The sequence below is a fragment of the Xenia sp. Carnegie-2017 genome, unplaced genomic scaffold (assembly GCF_021976095.1).
Source record: "Xenia sp. Carnegie-2017 unplaced genomic scaffold, XeniaSp_v1 HiC_scaffold_6, whole genome shotgun sequence".
NCBI classification, from domain to species: Eukaryota; Metazoa; Cnidaria; class Anthozoa; order Malacalcyonacea; family Xeniidae; genus Xenia; species Xenia sp. Carnegie-2017.
The window spans coordinates 1,457,525-1,477,797 of NW_025813526.1; the positions used below are offsets into that span (position 1 = coordinate 1,457,525).

The following is a 20,273-nucleotide window of genomic DNA, read 5'->3' on the forward strand; positions in this document are numbered from 1 at the left end:
AGTAGCAGAAGCAAAGAAAAAGCAAAAGATACACATGGTATAACAGTTATGATGAACTTATTTGCTTGCTATGATCCATTTTAATGAATTGCTAAACGCGATATACCTGTAACGGTGGTGAACTTCTGAATATTTTTAACAGAACAATAATTTTGTTATTTTTCTGAATTATATTAGTAGGATACTCCAATCTTAGTTTGTTCAGAAAGCCCTCCAGTCGACACCCTAACGACTCTGTGTCCAATGGTGCTCAAGAAAGTCACCTTGGAACAAGCTACTCGCTAAGGAGCTTCAACCACGAAAGCCACACGAGGAGCTTTAACCACGATTCTTTTTTTATTGACAATGTGACAGTGCAGTCGACTCCAAAATAAAGACCATCAAGGTCAGTTCAAGAAGATGCAAGATATCTTCCCGGTGGAGCAATATCTTTCTTGACATCCTTGGTTCTTCCACTTCTTCAAGAAAGTGTATTTGAACAGAGTGGGAACGATGTATTACATCAAATATTAGACATCTGTCAACAAACACTGTCCTGCATACAAGAACTGAAAAAAAATATTGACGGAAGCAACTCCATGGAAAATGCAAAAGCTATTCATCAAGGTTATTCGCTACCTACTCAACTTGCAGCCAGAAGAAGTTTAAATCCCTCTCTGGAAGAAATCAATGAATCGGCAAGCAACACCGAACTTGACAAGTTTTGCCTTGAGGTGAGACAGAATGCCTTGTCTGTTGGTCACTTCGCCAAAGTTCTGGCAGAAAAAGTGTTTTCTCCAGAAGAAAGGAAAAATCAGAATTGCTTGGGTAAAAAAGGGAAACAATGTATTGTTAGAATAGATGAGTTTTTAAGAAGAAAAGTTAAGTCATGAATTAGCTATATGTATTAAATTTTGAAGCTTATCGTTGCTTGCAATTAAATGTGTATAGTGCTGTGAAGTCAATGAAATTGTTTCAGAAACTAATCTCATTTTTAAACATATCTACTGGTAAGTGAATCACAAAAGTTCTAGCCATTAACTATACACATGGTTTTATTTCATTGATTGCTATTAAATGTCTATGGCCTTTATCAATATCGTCTGTGTAACACATCGAAAACGTAAAGTCAATGAAGTTCTTTCAGAACCAAATTTAAAAGATTATATGCACACTCATCTCATAGCTACATTCCTTAAATATTTGACATCAAACAATATTTGTTTTTGAATGTATTCTATCTTAAGATAATATATGTCAACAATCTAAGACTGTTAGAAGAAAATCTTTGAGAGTTACTTTGATTTTCTCACTAATTTCTCTATGGTCTTTACTGCTTTACGAATAACGTTTGTGCCATGAGAAATGTGAAGTTATTAAAATGCTTTTGTAAAAAAATTGAAAAGATTTTAACGTCATGTTAACAAAATGAATAGTCGTTTTGCTCCCATGTTTCATAAAAAGATATAAAACGTTGCCTTCAAAATGTGGAACGAATTTTACTTGTTATTACACTTAAAGTGGAACTAAGACGAAAACTGAACGTTAAAAAATCATCGATTTTAGCATTCAATAGTTTAAACACATATCAATTATTGCTTTCGTAAAATTTAAGCAAAAATAATAGTATAACGAGGGAGTTATGAACATTTGAAATGTCTAATTTTCATGTCCACCATTAAAATCGGCCATTTTGAATATTTGCAATCAGCAAAGGTCTGTGACGTCATAGTCTTAACACGGCAAGAAGCGCACATTGGAAAGTATACAAAGTAATACATAAATAGAGCAAAAAAATGTCAAATTCATCGAGATCTAGTTCGCTTTCTGAGTCTTCGATCGAGACAAACGCATCGATTTCTTCATCGGAATTCATGACGGCAAATTTGGACGAATCTAATTCGGAAATTTTGCCATTTGCCGATAATATTGAACCGCTTGCTTCGCCCGATGAAATTGCTGAGTACGAAGCTGCAGTCGCAGAAGAACAGCAGGTTGAGGACATGCTGCAAGATCGTTTTGATGCCCGTGTTGATGTTACTTCATGGTAAGATGTCATTCTTAGTGTGTTACTTTGATCTGAATCGTCTGCCGTTAGCTATGATAACTTTATGGAAACATACAATTTGGCCAATATTAAAGGTGTGAATGTGGCCATTGTTCCTTGGATCTTGTTGTCAACCCTCAAGAGTGCCGATGCTGCATGGAATAGAGCAATGCCGTGGCAAAATGAATCAGTTCGAAGTCGATGAAAGGAAATGCATTTTGGATCACCCTGGCTTTAACGAAGTGTTGCAAATTATGTTAAAGTTGTGTTGGGTTTTAATTGTACATTCGGGTACGTTGGGGACGATAAAGAACAATATAGAAAACATGAGTGGAACGGAAGTAGAGAGAGCAGAGAACGGAAGTGAGAAAAGTGAGACATGCGATACAAGCGAGACGAAAGAGACAAGCGAGGGAAGCGAGATACTTTAAGAAGTAATAATAAAAATTGTTTATGAAACCAAGTTGTGATTGTGATTATTCTTCGTGTTCCGAACACATTGGGACGGAGGTCAATTTTTCGGAATACGTGGCACCTACCGACGAAGGATTGTTATTGTGATAAACTGTGAAAATTTCGTACGAGATATTACACGTGCCATACAAACATGGCAAACGACGAAGCAAAACTCAACATAAAATTAACTCAACTAAAGTTATCTGCTCAAAGAACAGCTAAAATATTAGAATCTGGAAAGCGAGAAACTATCGAACGACAACTGAACGCACTCAAAACAACTATAAACGAAGCTGACAATTTTAAAAGAGCTGTAGAAGCAGCGAAAATCGAAAGAGAAGACGACCTTGAAGAAATCAGCGATTGGAATGCGGAAATCGAAACAAAAATAAGCGAAGCCGAAGACGAAATAAACAAGCTACAACACTGGCTGAACAATAAGAAATTAGAAGAGGAAAATCACGCTCGCGAGGAGCAACTTAAATTTGAAGTAAAGCTTCAAGAAACAAAGGCTCAAGTAAATGCAAAAATCCAAAATTCAAAGTTCGGGGACTCAAAAATAAGTGATGAAGGTATGTCGGTGAGATTGCCAAAAATAAATATTACGAAATTTGAGGGGGAATACATGGATTGGCCCAGATTTTGGGGACAATTTACGGAGACGGTGGACAAGTCAAATATAGCTGCCATCAACAAATTCACATATCTGTGTGGTTTCCTTGGGCCCAAAGTTAAGCGACGAGTAGAATCATTACCCTTTACCACCGAAGGATACAATAGAGCGAAGTCAATTTTAAAAGATCAGTATGGGAAGAATTCGGAAATTATAAAAGCTTACATAAAAGAGATCATGGACTTGCCTCATATCTCCAGAGCAAACCCGAGAAAGATTGCCGAATTTAGTGAGAAGTTAAATCACAGTGTCCAAGCTTTGGAAACGCTGGGTAAACTGAAAGATGTCCAAGGAAATGTTTCCATGACTCTAGACAAACTCCCAGCCATACGTGGGGACCTTGTTAGAAATGATCCAGAATGGGAAAGTTGGGACTTTTCCAAGCTTACTGAAGCAGTCAGACAGTGGACCAGGCGAAATCCAGTCTGTGAGAAAGAGTCAGACACACCTGGATGGAAATCTAGAAGGTCAGAGAAAGTCTTTCATACTAAAGAAAAGGGGATGTGCGTCTACTGTGAAGGAAATCATAAATCGGGGGGAATGTAAAGTAATCAGTACTGTCAAGGAGAGAAGAGCAATTTTAGTCAAAAAGAAACTTTGTTTCAACTGCACAGCAGGACAGCATCATGCTAACGCTTGCCCCAGCAAGTCATCATGTAGAAATTGCCACAAACGACACCATACGAGCATATGTGATGTCACCAATCGAGAAGAACCACCAAAAACAGGTCAGACTGTGTTGACTACAGATGGATGTACTGGTGAAGGAATTTTCCCCATTCTTGTTGTCAAGATAAATGGAATTACATGTCGTGCATTGATCGACTCAGGGGCTGGAAGCTCATACATATCTGGTAAACTTGCATCTATGCTGAAGGTGAAACCAATTGAGACACAAACCACTAAAGTTGACATGCTTCTAACATCAAAAACAACAAGACTGGAAATCTATGAAGGGGAAGTTGAAGCAATAGACAGTGATTATTCAATGAAGGTGAAGTTGATCAAGGTGGAGAAAGAAGAGCTACTCACAGTGGACAATCCAAACTATGCAAACTTACAAAGAGAGTTTGAACACCTGAAGAATGCAAAATTTGTTGATAATGATCAGAAAGCTCAATTACCTGTCCATATCGTTTTGGGAAGCGGGGAATATGCACGGATAAAAACTCGCACGAATCCACTAGTGGGAACTGAGGGCAACCAATTGCAGAAAAACAAAACTCGGATGGTTTGCCATGAGCCCTGGTGTGGAACCAAACAGTAAAAGGATGTTGCTTACCCAAGTTTCGCAGAAGGATTATGAAGATCTCTGCAGATTGGATGTGCTGGGCCTAGCAGACACTGCTGAACACGACCAATCAATGGTGTATAACGAATTCAAAGAGCAATTAACGCGATCACCAGAGGGCTGGTACGAGACCGGTCTTCCATGGCGTGGAAATCATCCACCTCTCCCATCAAACAAAACAGGAAGCATCAGAAGGTTGGAATCTTTAGAGCGACGATTACAGCGAAAGAAATTAACTGAAGATTACAACGCAGTAATCCAAGACCAAAAGCACAATGGCATAGTTGAACCAGCAACTAACGTAGCAAAAGGTAATGAATTCTACATACCTCACAAAGAAGTCGTACGCGAGTCAGCGCAGTCCACTAAACTGAGAGTGGTGTACGATGCATCAGCAAAAGCTTCACCAGAAAGTCCTTCGTTAAACGAATGCCTGTACGCGGGACCTTCGCTCAATAACAAGCTGTGGGAAGTGCTGGTAAGAGCGCGAAGTTTTCCTGTTGCAATCACTGGGGATATTCAAAAGGCATTTCTCCAAATTCGTGTACGCGAAAGTGAACGGGATTCTTTAAGATTTCACTGGCGACCAAATCCACAGGCTGATGTAGAAGTACTACGGTTCACGAGAGTATTGTTTGGATTGGTTTCTTCTCCATTCCTACTTGGGGGAGTTCTCGAAACACATTTGGATCACTGGAAAAGCAAAGCTCCAGACGCAGTTGAGGCTCTGAGAAGGTGTCTGTACGTTGATGACATCATTTCAAGAGGATGCACTGTGGAGGAAGCACAAAAAAGGAAATTGGAAGCTATTGACATTCTGGGTGACGCAAACTTTACCCTTCATAAGTGGGCATCAAATGCAAAGGAGTTAGATGAAGGTAGTGTTAACAAAAATCATGAAGAGCAAACAGCGGCCAAACAACAATTTGGGGTGCAGCCAACTGAGACGAAGATCCTGGGTACAACGTGGAATAAAGAGAAAGATACGTTAAGTGTACAAATAGGACATTGTGGGAAATCGCCAACGAAGCGCAACATTTTAAGTCGACTGGCGAAGATCTATGATCCAATAGGAATTGCATCCCCTCTGCTTTTGCAAGGCAAACAAATCTATCGAGAGGTGTGTGACCTGAAATTACCCTGGGACGCAGAATTGATTGGTAAATTGAAGCAGAGTTGGGAGAAGTGGGAAAACACCTTACCAAGCGAAGTGACCGTGCCAAGAGCGGTTCTGTCGTTCCAAGAACCCGTCTGTAGCTTAGAGATTCATGGATTTGGGGATGCCAGCGGTGAAGGTTTGTGCGCAGTCGTCTACACAGTCGCTAAACAACCATCTGGAGTTACTCAGGAATTACTGGCAGCGAAATCAAGACTTGCCAAAAGAGGACTGACTATCCCGAGGTTAGAGCTTGTTGCAAGTCATATGGCCGCAAATTTGGTCTCGAATGCTAGCAATGCGCTGAGACACATTCCACACAGAAAACACTGCTGGTCAGATAGTACTGTAGCTTTATGGTGGATTAAAGGAGAGGGTGATTATAAACAATTCGTGTCGCATCGAGTGGCAAAAATCCGAGCTTCTAATGAGATCGTGTGGCATCATGTGCCAACAACCGACAATCCGGCCGACCTCGGAAGCAGAGGTGGCAAACTGACCGAGATGTGGATGAAAGGTCCTGCCTGGCTATCAGAGCGTAGTCTTTGGCCACCAGATCTTATAGTCAAACCGTCGACTGACTCCCAAAGTGAAGCAAAGGCGACGAGAGTAGTTTTGAGCACGGCTATCCAGCGGTCAGACTTGGCAATATTCAGTGATATTCTTGAAACACATCCATTGCGGAAGGCGATTCGTATTGGGGCGTGGGTGAAACGATTTATTGATAATGCTCGACAAAACAGAGATAATAGAAAGCACGGGCCACTGACATTTGAAGAAGTGGAAGAGCAAAACATGTCATGGATAAAAATGGTACAAGCGGAGTCGCAGAAAACCCAAAGTCTCAAACGGATCTGATTCAGTTAAATGTACAACCCGACGATGACGAGATTTTAAGATGTCACGGTCGGATACAAGGAGAGTTCCCTATTTACTTGCCTGATGACGCTCTATTCACCGTGAAGTTAGTGGAAGATGCACACTTGGAAACACTCCATGGGGGAGTTATACTTACGATGGCAAAGGTCCGAGAAAGGTATTGGGTTGCTCGGCTTCGTCGATTAGTCAAAAAGCAAAGGAAGAGATGCTACAGATGCAAGAGATTCACGACCAAACCGTATCAAGCTCCAATACCTGCTCCTTTACCAAAGACTCGAACAGAAGGAACCACACCATAAAGTCATTGGTGTCGATTTCGCCGGTCTGATTAAGTATAAAGTCAAGAAAAATCAAGAAGGAAAAGCCTATCTAGTGCTTTTTTCCTGTAGTTTGACGCGAGGAGTATATCTTGAATTGTTGAAGAGTCTTGAGACAACTTCTTTCCTGCAAAGTCTAAAACGGCTCATAGCAAGGCGAGGTCGTCCTTCGCTGATCTATTCGGACAATGCAAAAACGTTCCAAGCTGCAGCAGCATGGTTAAAGAGAGCAATGCAAGACGAGAGGTTTCACAACGAGTTCAGTAAACATAGCATTAAATGGAGATTCAATCTGTCCCGCGCACCCTGGTGGGGAGGCCAGTTTGAGCGATTAATCGGTGTATTCAAATCATCATTTTACAAAGTCGTTAGTAAAGGACTTCTGAAATTCGATGAACTGGCAGAAGTTGTTCTGGACGTAGAAATTTGTATGAACAATCGACCATTGAGCTATGTAGAGGATGATGTTGAACTCCCCGTACTGACGCCATCTTCGTTCGTACTGCAACAGACGAATGTCATCCCTGAGATGGAGAGTCATCACATTAAGGACGGTGAATTACGGAAGCGAGCAAAGTATTTGCACAAAATCAAAACCCAATTGTGGAACAGATGGCAGCGAGAATATTTAACAAGTCTACGCCAACGCAATCAAGTTAACAAATCGGCAACCGAATCTCATCCGAAAGAGGGAGATATCGTTTTAATTAAGGGTGATGAGAAAAACAGAAATATGTGGAAGATCGGAAAGGTAACGATGTTGATCCGTGGAAGGGATGGAGTTGTGAGAGGAGTCAAACTTCAGTGTGGAAAATTATCTCTTGAGAGACCAATCCAACTGATCTATCCTTTAGAATTACAATGCGACGTCAGCAACCATCAAAAGAAGTTGCGAGTGAACGCCGAAGAATTCAGACCAAGACGACAAGCTGCTGTGGTTGCGGAGGCGATAAATCAGGAGCTAATGGAACAGGAATGAAATAAACTTCGAGACAAAGTGATATAACATGTGACTCATTCGTAGTCACATGTGGGGGAGGGTGTTGCAAATTATGTTAAAGTTGTGTTGGGTTTTAATTGTACATTCGGGTACGTTGGGGACGATAAAGAACAATATAGAAAACATGAGTGGAACGGAAGTAGAGAGAGCAGAGAACGGAAGTGAGAGAAGTGAGACATGCGATACAAACGAGACGAAAGAGACAAGCGAGGGAAGCGAGATACTTTAAGAAGTAATAATAAAAATTGTTTATGAAACCAAGTTGTGATTGTGATTATTCTTCGTGTTCCGAACACATTGGGACGGAGGTCAATTTTTCGGAATAGAAGTTTGCCTGAACGAATTTGTTCTTCAAGCAGCTTCGTTAGGTTTAAAGACCAAAGGTCATCGCAGTTATGCGACCGTTTTTCGAGATGGTCAAAAGACCAGAGAGGAGTAAGCCTTTTTCTTTGTGAAAATTCTAAAAATATTATTTTGTGGGCCTCGTCTATGTTTACTTTTGAAATTTATAGGTTCTTTCAAGCAGTATCGTACAGACAACTCGTGCGTCTTGTATGGGACTTTACAGGCAGCTCAGACATTTGCCACTGCCTTGTTGTTGTTACAACAAAATACGGACGACATTTCGAACAATAAGTGTCTTCCTTACAAAGGATTCAAGAGGATGAGGACATATAGCAATGTAAAAAGGTGATGGAAAAAGCTATTATAGGTGGTATATTTACAAAATTTACAAATATACATTTATATTATTGACAACTGCCCTTCTTGTGACCTTTCATAGGCTTTGCACATTTCTTGCACAATGGATTTCTTTTTTTAGCTGTATGCTCTTGACCTGTACCAAGCAAATCTTGTAATTCTTCATCTGTGCATGTGGGGGGACAGTCAGTGTTAAGTTTACGTTTTCGAGAACGAAACAAGGTAATTGCATCAACTTTTGCTTGCTTTTCAGAAAGCATCATGTGCATTGGCTCTGGAGTGTGTCTCCTCAATTCATTTTCAACTTCTTCAAGCTTTTTCCTTGGAGTCTTCAGCAAAGTGTCATAAATTTCTTCAACATATGCTTCAACAAAATTGGTAAATAATCCATTAGTGTTTTGTAAATACAACACATGCATTTAATTTCTCATGCTCATCAATTAAACTCACAGAAGTCTTGCTTCACCCTAACATTTCGTACAGTTCCTTCTCCCTCCTTATACTTTGTATATGTGAACCGAAGACAAGTTTCGCCATCAAGTGTAGTCTTGCTAGCCCTCCGCAAATTAAAGTTGAAATGTAATGCTGCTAAGATGGACCTACAATGAAAATTATTAGTTAACTTTATTTCATTATCACATATTCTTTCCCTTGAATTTTATCAAACTGTGATTTTTAGTTTACCTGCAATACATGCCAGAATAAGAGAAATGAATAATTTTTGGTGCGAAATGATTAACAACTGAATGGTATCCCTCCAAACAGCTGGTCTGGGCAACAGAAGATGCTTGTTTGATAGCTTTAACAAGTTTCTTTTTGGTAAGTGCATCTTTCAACTTTTCATAAGCAACAGATCCTAGATGAATATTATTCCAACTATTTGACTTACTTGGGTTTTTATCATGTTGCTTAGAGTTAGCGTATTGAAGTGAACAAATGTAATGATATTCTTTTAAACTCAAAATATTGTACCCTTTGTTAACCACACTCTTGGCTTTAGGACATCACTGTGACTGCATCTGCTGTAAATCTTATTTGGGAAGTCTTTGTGTTTATTCAAAATGTGATAGAAAAAGATTCAAATTTGGCCCATTTAACTTCTCCAATTCCAGATAAAGTAGATGTAGCAGCCCAATAGAAATGTCGTGCATGCTTTTCTCCATCTTCCTAGGATTTGGCAGTCTTTTCTTTTGCCAATGTAATCATGATCTTCTGAATCTCTATAAGATAAGAATAACATGCTGTTGTAAACAATTTTCACTGATATGTCATGGTGTAGGTATATATATAACTTAATACTTTTTCCAATGTGCCACAGGTCATAGAAATGCTGGATGACTGGTTTCCCCAATTCTTTGCACAGTTTTGGACATGTTTCCCTCATCCATTTGGCTATGGTGGCATGTCGATCTGATACGAATGTTGTTATTATTAGGCCAGTTGTAAGGAGAAATGACATGGCCTTTTGGTGACCAAGAGCCTCCATAGCTGAACTACTCCCTGCTTGGTTTGCCTTTGACAAAAATGTGAGTGACATATGTTCAAGTATTTGGAACAAATTAATTTTATTGTTAGCCAGTAAAACTACCTGTACAACAACCAAATGAATGATTAATCCAATTGTGCAGCAAAATATTGTGTATGTGCCATACTTTGCTGAATGACCCATACTGTCATGCAGCCCATCTCCTGACAATACAACTTCTTTTCCTTCTAGAGATTCCAATATCTTTTTTGATATAACGCCAATATAAAACAATGGAAGGAAACAGAAAGTGTCTCTGGTGATAATAATATGCGACTTCACTGTAGCTGATCAACCCCATGTTCTTGAACACTTGAAGTACCTGTACAATGCCATTGGTTTATGGAGTACTGAATATCTGTGATTGAGATGATACATTGCTACATACTTCCTCACCTTTTTTACTGAAGCACCTGCACACAAAATAGCAAAACTAAGCAAAATATTGCCAGCTGGAAACTTTCCAAAAAGATATGGTTGACTTTTCCAGGTAAAGCTTTCTTTACAGTTACTGCACTGACTTTCAATAATCAACAGAGTGCCACAACAACTTGTTTTCACTTTTGGGTGGGGTGAAAGCAATGATGACAGTGTTGAAAAAGCAAAAGTAGCTGAGAAAGGAAAACAATTCCCTTTGGCTCATCTCTTGTTTGTTCCTTCATTTACTCTGATAATGAAAGAAACATTACTGTAAATGCAGAAATTATCACAAAACTTGTTACACATACACGCATAGAAAGCATTATTTTAAATTACCGATTGCGAGTTAAATTATCATCATCGTCTGCAGTGTTCTCATATTCCCTCCTCAACTGCTCAGGCTCCCACAGAGGGTCTGTATTGTATGGATCTTTCTGTTTCGTTTCTTCACTATCACACATATATGTGTCCATATCCTCCATAAGTTCTTCAGAAATCTGGTCTAAATTACCACAAAGATGTAGTGGTTTTTTTATACATGCTGTTTTTCTTGAAGTGTGAGCCGTTGATATTTTAACACTAGCCTTCGTTTTCATCTTGTAAATGAACATGTTCTGTCGTAGGATTCTTTTTATCTGAAAAAACATTGAAATTTGTTTTTATTACTATAGTCTCCTTTTGTGAATTGAAACTTTAAACGTAAATAATGTATACTGGGGTCAGTTCTCTCATCGGTTACAGTTTCTCTTGTTATTAAATTAGTCGACCGTATCCATTGCGTTTGATTGATAGCTAATTTCGTGTGCAGTTTTGTAAGTTCTCCATGCAACATCTTTAATTCACTATCTTTTTTCTTGCAACTCTCACAGGACGCCGTAGCATGATCCTGAAAGTTTAAAAATGTCTACAAAAGTTATACAAAAATATATTTCAAAGATACAAACCGGTTCATTTTCTTTGTTTTCCGTGTAATTAGGTGCATCGGGCGTGATCTGTTGGTCCTGTAAGAATATTGAGGAATAGTTGTTTTACGAAGTGCACGTATGTGTGAAGAGCAATTGTTGGCTTTACGTATGCATCATTCTCAGATTGGTCTGGAATTTCAGTTGTGCCTTTTTCTTCTTGAAAATAGCACGAATCTTCTTTCTTCATGCATGATACAGACACTTCATTTTGTATTTCCTTTAAAACCTTAGTATAAATGTATATTATATATTGAAAGTTTGCCTGGATGTATTATTGGTTCTCTCAAATTGTGAAAATTTATCATCTGCAATATGTGTAAGTATATAATAGTTGTAACTTGTGCTAACCTGACGCCGCTCTCTTGACGTTGTTGGTGTTGGCGATTTCTTCCAAATAGTAGGTACGGCACCAGGTTTGAGCCGTCTAGTCATACCACCCAAATGGAAAAAACGCTCAAAACAATCATCCGAGAAGTGATTCGAACAAATCATAAATCGAATTTCGCGCGAACTCGGATTAAAGTTTGCGCGCTTCGTCTCAACAAATTTAACCCAAATTCTTCTTAAAGACTCGTCGTTTGGGCTTTTATGTAATGAATACTTCTATCAGACGTATTACTGCAATCTTGCACGACACAGCGTGTTGAAGGCATGTTAAAAAATTGAGTTATACAACCTTTTATATCTCTATTTGTATATAGTGTTATATTGTAAACAGGGTCGGCGTTAGATCATAGGTGAGATATGCACATATACGAAACTGCGCTTAATGTTGGTCTGCGGTATTCCACAGTGACTCTTTCCATGTAAATCGCGAATAAGCGTTATGCGTCCGTGGATTATTCGGTTTTTTGTACCGTTTTGTATATTGTATTATATTTATTGGTTTTCTCATATATATATATATATGTTGCAACACAAATTTAAACCATGATCGAATTCAAAGATTGTTCTTGAACTACAAGGTTGGTTTACGAAATTTTATCTTGTTTACAATAACATCTATCTGAAAGACAAAAGTATGGTTGAATAACATTGGGAATCGAGATAATTTCAACCCACATATGGAAATAAACCTTATTTTGCAATGAAACATTTTTCATTGCAATCATTATTCTCACGATTTGCTGATTTCAAAATGTTTGTTATATTAAATTTTAGTTATTCTAGTGCCATGTTTTTCTAAATTATGCATCAAACTTCTTAACTTCCTCTGTTCATTAATTTTGGATTGTTTACAAGAAGCTTGCTATGATCATTTGATATAATGTTTTAAGAGGTTTTCCAAAAGTATAAACTGACATGTAAGAATCATGATATTACATAAACCAAACAACAATGGTTTAGCTCTAACAGGTTATATAATTTGTTAATTTTTAAAATTACAAATTTGTTAGGAAATTCCTTATGAAGTTATGACGTTTATATTAATTGTATGACACCAATATACATGAGATTATGATATTTATATTAATATATATTAATATTTTCAAAGGAGCAGTACATCATTAATCATTAACCCTTCTGTGCAACAGATGGTAATAAAAAAACAGAAATTTGAGTTATTTTTGCATAAACACTAGTTATCAAACTAACAAGTTGTCCATAGTGAAAAAAGATTGTAATCTTGATGAACTGTATGGTATATATTGCAAATTGCAAACACCTTAGTTTTCACCTAATCCCGGCAAACTGTTTTCAATTTGTTCATGTATTTGGCTACACAGCCTATTACACCTTTGCAGTTCAAAGATATGTCTAAAGTCAGGGAATCTGGGAAACTTAGATGCACGATTTCTTATGAGATGTTACAGTTTATGATGTCATTTTGCTAATATGTGTTAAAAAATGTTCTTTAATAGTTACTAACCTACATGATTATTTAACTTGTTCCATACATATATTAGAAGAAAGAGCTGAACTTGTCAAATTATTTTATATGTGCACAATATTTACACAGCTAAGCATCTCCTTGAACAGGGATCTTAATGAAATTTACAGATAGTCACATACTGCATTACTTATAAAAATTTGTAATTCTTAAGATTTAATAAACTGTTGTGAAACAATTCAGAAAGAAAAGGAAGAGCTCCTCTTTAGAAAATTTAGCAAGATACTTCACAATATGAACATAAGAATGGTTTATCTGTTACTAATGCTGTACTTTGCTTTACAGAAAGTTTGATGCAATTGTAAGGAGGTTGATGATGATACCAATTCTTACAGTTATTGCAGTAAACCATTTCAGCTCCAGGGATATGCGAAAACAAACACAGTATACACTGATGACGTAATGACTTAGTGTACAAACTGCAGAATTCACACGATGTGGAAACATTTCCAATTTCTTTTGCTTGAAACATTTCATCAAATGGGTACGCATATCTTGCTGTAACCACGAAATCTTGCAAGGGTCTATCCCCTGAGCAAGTGCGACTGCATTTGCTATGCTAAATAGGCCACAGTCAGATCCTCCCTTCTGACGCTGTTGAAGTACCACCGTAACGTCAAGTGAGCCATCGTCAAGACAAAGTCCTTTGTACAAATTAATGATTTGCCGTCTCAAAGAAGCATTCAAGCTGGTGTTTAGACTTTCATAGACAATGACTTTTCCTGTGATGGAGCTTGACGTGACCCAGTGTAAACCAGTATTATGGCATTGAATGGTTTGATTTTGCTCATGGGGGAGCGCGAATCTACTGGAGTAAGTCATTGTCACAATGGAATTAAGGCCACCAACATTTGTTTCCATGTTTTTGATGAGATGTTGTGCAGCATCAACATGGTCGTCAGTTAGCCATCCGCAATTACTCGCCAATATTTCTTTTTGCCGATACGTCAATCCAATGCCGTTGATCTTTACCCAGCAGTCATGAGGATTGATTGTTTCTTCTGAAAAATCCCTTCTTTGTTTTTTTACTTTTTTTCCATGTGATAACTCACTGTGTATATTCCTCTTTCTTTCCTCTTTTATTCCACCATCATCATCTATTAGAATTGTTTTGCTCCTAGCTTCAGCAACTGCACCAACTCTTTTACTAATTTTTTTTTTCGCTCTCTGCTTTAACTGGCGAGTTTTTGTCTGCTTTTGGAGCCTGTGTTTTTATCACCTGTTTTTTTTTAGGTGACAAAGACTTGTCTTTCAACGATACACCCTCTTCATTAGGATGATTCTTCCTTGTGTACGCAATTATTTCGTCAAGCATAACCAGGGCTTTACTCAGAACGTTCCTATCTGTAACCACATACAGTTCATCTTGAAGACTCTTCAATGATTGGATGCATTGCTTACGTATGTTAGACTTTCTCCGGTAAGAAAGGTTTCTATTATTTGATTTGCTGACATGTATTACCTGATCACTATCCTTTTCTCTATTATGTGTTGCTCAGGTGTGTATTCTGAATTTGACGATGGTTTTGTAGCGGAAGAGGAAGACCGTTGAGTTATCACTTTATCCAAAGTAAACAGGGGTACTTGTCGAATTTTCTGCCCAATGATTCCCACCCTATGTCTGGCTGTTGAACAACTGCGCATATGTGCTTGCAGAGAAGTTTCTTTGTTCGAAAGTCGAGACACTGACACGATGGTAACTCTTCGTCTGAGCCAAGCCTTACTTGGTATGCGCATTCTGCTCCTTGTACGATGAAAAGCTTTGGAGTCTCTTTTTTAATGTTTGAAATCTGGATGCCAGAGTCGATTCTACTGATGATATGTTGAACAACACCTCTGGGTCGGTCGTGGAGATACTTTGGAACACGATCATCGTAGCCTCGATATGATGACGTACATCGAATGTTTTGCTCTTTGTATCTATGTAAAATTACCATACGTACATGAGAAAACTTACAAAATTTTAAAGAAGACGATCATAATCAAGTTGTACAAATTCTCAAGGAGCGGATATTGTACCATCACTTACTTCTTGTAACTATCAGGTAAAAAATGGTTGATTATTACGTCAACCAGATCAGACACCGAGTTATTTCGTCTACTTTCGAGATATGAGTGCTTGAGCCAGTTATTTTGTCTTTCGATACCATTGTTTGTATAAATTGCAATACGAAGATGTTCATCTCGAAAAAAGCGAACCCATTTCTAAAGCATAAAGTCAGTAATAATGCAACAAATACTTTAATTTAAGTATGGTGGTAAATACATTCATAACTATATTTATAACATAATAGACAATGTACGTCTGAAGGGCATATAAGCATGTGTGTTTTCCTGGGAGCATAATTTATTGTTCCTTCTTGGTATTGTGAGTCTTACCTCTAAGTATAAACCCCAAAAGTCTAAAAAATAGTTTTGTAGTTGGACTGATTCCTTCCATGGCCTGCTTTTTTTGAGTGCCTGGATGTTCTCATCAAGAGTGGCTTGGTTTTCACTCTGGGCGATGTTTCGCAAGTGCCTCAACACTTCATCTTTATACATACTCACACCATTACTACTTTTAGATAACCATTCACCCCAGGCTTTTTCGCGGTGAAAATCGCACACGTGGACATGCGTTTCTTAACAATTAGAAAGAAAATGTTTTTAAAATTTGTAAAACTAGGGGTAACATTTTATGATTGACAGTGCAAAATTATTTTATTTTAGATAACTACACAATCACACGTCGCTCTTTCATGAGTACAACGAATTCATTAACATGGCAGTAAGTGTTTTATTTGAATGAGTTCCTTATGTCCACCAATGATTGTGTTTTGTCATATATATGGCTATTCTTTCTTACTAGGAAAACACTCTTCAATCGCGGAAATTTCTGCCAGTGAGAAGTCCACCATCATGTTTCTGGGGTTCCACTGATTTTCCCTGCTCAATATTCGAGTACCTCGGATATTGAGCCAGTGTCTTCATTTTCTGGAATAAAACTGCGACGACAATGTATCCAACATTTGATCTGACGCATAAAAGAAGAGTGGCAAGGCGTACCTATCACAATGGAAAATGTGTTCACAGTTTTTTCCTGCTTGAATAGTATTTGCATCACATCTCTTTACCTGCATGTTCTGTATGTAGCATCCATGAGACACATCTCCTGCCCGTACAATAATAATAGGCGCTTCATCCACTTCGCTTGATACACAAATAAAAAGTGCTTTTACGTGTTTTCATCTTCCGCCGTCAATGGCTGTTAAATAAGTAAAAATTATACAACTGGAGTTAATATGGCAAGTTTTGTTAGCGCAAGGTAGACAATGATACATTACCCTGTAAAAGATAAAGTCTTCGGGATGTAACTCATGCCACTCAGATGATTTTGTCTCCAAATTTAATTGGTCATCTGGAGATCTTTGTTTTCCAGATCGGGTTGCATTTAAGATGTTCCTTATATCGACGTCTGTTGGATAATAACGGCGGCTTGACTCAGCTGGCAAATCTTTACTATTGAATAAATGCCCATTTACAAACTTTTCCAAATGCCGACGTACTTCGGCAACACTGCGGACACCTATGACTTGCATTTCTTTTCTTTTTTGCACTACTTGTGCATCTATTGGCTCTCTCAAACCTGCTACCTGTGTTTATTGGAAATTTGGGTATATTTTGTTTACTAAAAATGTAGCCGTTTTTTTCATCTTAATTAGTGAAGATTTTACCTCTCCTTTCGTCACATGATATTTATGACTATCCATACTTGGAAGCTTCAAGAGAAACGTATCTTCAATAATCAGATTTTCCCACGATTTCAACGCGTTTTTCAATAAGGATGTTCTTTCTTGCATTTTTCTTCGTGGTTTTATAGCACCAGAGGAAACCTCAACCTAAATTGTCATATTACATTAAAGAACGTGGGATTTAATACTTCAGAAATTTTAAGTTTGCTGTTGAAAACTAGACATCAGTTTGACTTAAGTATATGAACCGAATTTTATCTTACCTTGTACTGTGGGAATTTAAAATCCGTGACATATATACTTTGCTCGGACATCCAATTTTTGGTAGGTTGAAAATGTTTTTTCCGTTTTCTAAACGTGTGATCGTGACCCTAAAAAAACAAACGACAAAAATATGTTAGAACAAAGAACCAGGGCTGTCACTGGTAAATTTGTGAAAATGTGTGTAGTAAAAGTGACGATATAGAGTTGTAAGTACCTCATTTTCATCTCTTTCCTTTGCTCTTTTATTTTCGTACTTTTATCAATATCTTCACCTTGATGACAATGATAATTCAATGTTCCAATACAAATAAATGGAATTCCATCAAAGGCGTATGAAATTCCATCTGGATTGGAAAGGCTCCATTGCACCCTTGACAAAGACTTTCCAGAATTCATCACCTCTTTAATGGTTTTGCCTTGAAAATATGAGCCCTTTGATCAGTATTAATCTCTCAAATTGCAGAATTATTGATAATAAACTACAATAATAATTAGCAATGAAAAAGTGTATCATTTGTTCATTCATGCTTTATATAATCGCAACAATCGAAATCTCGGACGGCACGATTAAATATAATATATTGTATGAATTCTGACGTGAAGTTATGTGATTATTGTAGACATTACAATGATTACATACTTACCGAAAAGTGCATTTGAACTCACACATCTCCATCCCGAGCGCGTGTCTTTTTTGTATTCCTCAAAATTTTCCCATATGTCTTTCTGCCATGAAAACATTTTAATCGAAGAACAGCACGAGTCCATTGTTGTTTTTTAAAAATTCGCGGTGAAAGCGCGCAATCTTAAAGAGTTCTGGGTGGATTGTTACTGCTGACCGCAATTAAGCGCAGTTTCGTATATGTGCATATCTCACCTATGATCTAACGCCGACCTGTAAACAGCCGCGAGTTAAGACTATGACGTCACAAGACCTTCCTTCTTGAAAATTCAAATATGGCGCATTTTAATGGCGGCTCTTAAAGTACAAGTTTTATCGCTACGTAACTCGAGCAGCATTAAATACATTGCGCTAAAATTTCGCCAGAAGAGATTTTTTTACATACACTATTATCTATGAAAAAAAAACGGGAGGCAAAATTTTCGTTTTAGTACCACTTTAAGATTATGTTTGTCAATTTCAAATACTGGAGAAAGAAATTTTTGTGAGTAATTTCGATTCACTCGCAAACTGCGAGTTATTTTATTCACTTGCAAACAGCAAGTCACTTATTCACTCGCAAACTTCTCACACTCGAGAGTGACTTGCAATTGACTCGCGAGTCACTCGCCCACTCGATACTCGCGAGTCATGTCATGTTACTCGTGGTCGGTACTGTACTTGCTCATTTTCTCTTTTTTCTTCTTGAATTTGATTTTCTTTACAATATGATGATCTAATTTATAGTGATAGTTGTGAATTTTTTTCTTTTTGAATTTTTTTCTTTATTTTTCTCCATAAATATTTCAAAACGTTTTTTGTTTATTACCTCTTTCAAAAAAAAAAATATCTGTATAATTTGTCTGATTCCATTTTCTTGATAATAAAGAGATTTTGCACGATTATGCTCTTATATACTACTCAAATTTATTGTAAAAAATTGCATTTTCTTTCATTTTTCCCATTTATGGTATGATTGCCCTTAGTTGTACTTGGTACAAGTTGATACTAATTTTTGGTTAAATTTGGAACATAACCTTGACTTTTCAATTTGTTTGACATTGGTGACTGTCTAGAAGTCACTAATTAGGATGCTTTGCATTTTTTTGACGTCAATGAAGAACTGCTACATGTTTTTATTACCATATATGGGTTATATTTGCATGATAACCTTGAACGTTTCACATTTGCATGTTTAAATGTGTTTTGTTTTTACAATTTTATGAAATTTTTTAATGATTTGCCTTTTTATTCAAAAAATACTAATTTTTATATGAAATGCTAAATTCATAAGAAATTCATTAATTTTTGTGAAAAAATCATCGATTGCTCATATATAAAAGAATCGTTGTTTGAATAACTAACATATCATAGATTTGTTAAGCTTGTTTTGTGTCATATAATGGAATCAGAAAAATCAACACCAAACACATCAGAAAAATCAAGTCCAAACACATCAAATTGGCAGAAAAGAAATTTTATGTGTGAAGATGAAGATGTAAATGCCGAACTTGAAAAAAATCAAACAGAAATTTTTGAGTTAAAAAAAAACTATCTGATTTGCAAAATAAACATGAAGAATTTAAAAAGAAAGTATTGCAATATGAAATAAATTGGGTTGCGAAAAGATCTTCAGAGCTTTGCAAGATGAATGCTATGAATTAATTTGTAAGTTAAAAAAGTGTCTGATTTGCAAAATGAGTATGGAGAATTTAAAGAGATAGCAGTGCAAACTGAATCAAAACGAATTGCAGATTTAAAAGATTTTCAAGCTTTGGAAATGAATGTGATGATTTAAGACATTCATTAATTGATTATGAAAAAGTAAAAGAAAAGCCCCAAGTGAAATTAATATTAGCACAAGCTAATTTGGATGAACTCCAAAATTATTATTAAAGCAAACTGTATCAGAGTGTGATATCAAAATGATGACAGACGAATTAAAAGCTGCTGAAGAGAAAGTGAAATATTTTTCTGAATACAATGACGTCTAATACATCTCAACTATTTTACTAAAACGTTCAGTATTTAACTCTCTCATCTTTGTAAATGTCATATGATAATAAAATCAAATCAAAATAACTATTACATTGTTCAATTAAATTCTTCTTTTTCCTTTCTTCTTCTTGTGCTTGTTGTTTTTTTTGTTGAATCCTTTCTAATTCTTTTGCTTGTTGTTTTTGATATTTATCAATCATTTTCAGTTCTTCATTTTGTTGTTGTCTTTGTTTAGCTTCTTTTTCAAATTATTGCTGCACGATCAATCATTTTTAAGGTATCGTTTCTTGCATCTTTGGAAATTTTTTTGGTAAATTT

At 37.0% G+C, this 20,273-nt stretch overlaps 2 protein-coding genes, 2 long non-coding RNA genes and 1 pseudogene across 4 annotated transcripts; 3 read left to right on the forward strand and 2 right to left on the reverse strand.

The window, feature by feature from the left end:
• The first annotated feature begins 1,739 nt into the window (after positions 1-1,739).
• On the forward strand, positions 1,740-8,271 carry LOC124457568. The gene is given in 4 exon segments (XM_047007797.1): positions 1,740-2,026; positions 2,122-2,193; positions 2,196-2,268; positions 8,127-8,271. Coding segments are annotated over 4 exon segments (507 nt in total). The 5' UTR covers positions 1,740-1,775; the 3' UTR covers positions 8,238-8,271.
• A 256-nt stretch (positions 8,272-8,527) lies between these two features.
• LOC124457569 lies at positions 8,528-10,236 on the forward strand. The gene is made up of 4 exons (XR_006952661.1): positions 8,528-8,878; positions 9,180-9,319; positions 9,819-10,026; positions 10,218-10,236. It is a non-coding gene; the product is annotated as an uncharacterized LOC124457569 (long non-coding RNA).
• On the reverse strand, positions 9,181-10,074 carry LOC124457567 (annotated as a pseudogene).
• A 13-nt stretch (positions 10,237-10,249) lies between the features above and the next one.
• Positions 10,250-11,672, forward strand: LOC124457570. The gene is made up of 2 exons (XR_006952662.1): positions 10,250-10,515; positions 11,422-11,672. It is a non-coding gene; the product is annotated as an uncharacterized LOC124457570 (long non-coding RNA).
• A 3,185-nt stretch (positions 11,673-14,857) lies between these two features.
• LOC124458327 lies at positions 14,858-15,904 on the reverse strand. Its single transcript, XM_047008364.1, has 3 exons — positions 15,681-15,904; positions 15,331-15,506; positions 14,858-15,221 (listed from the first exon to the last, which is right to left on the reverse strand). The coding sequence occupies exons 1-3, from the start codon at positions 15,840-15,842 to the stop codon at positions 14,858-14,860; spliced, it is 702 nt and encodes a 233-aa protein (XP_046864320.1). The 5' UTR covers positions 15,843-15,904.
• Positions 15,905-20,273: the final 4,369 nt, after the last annotated feature.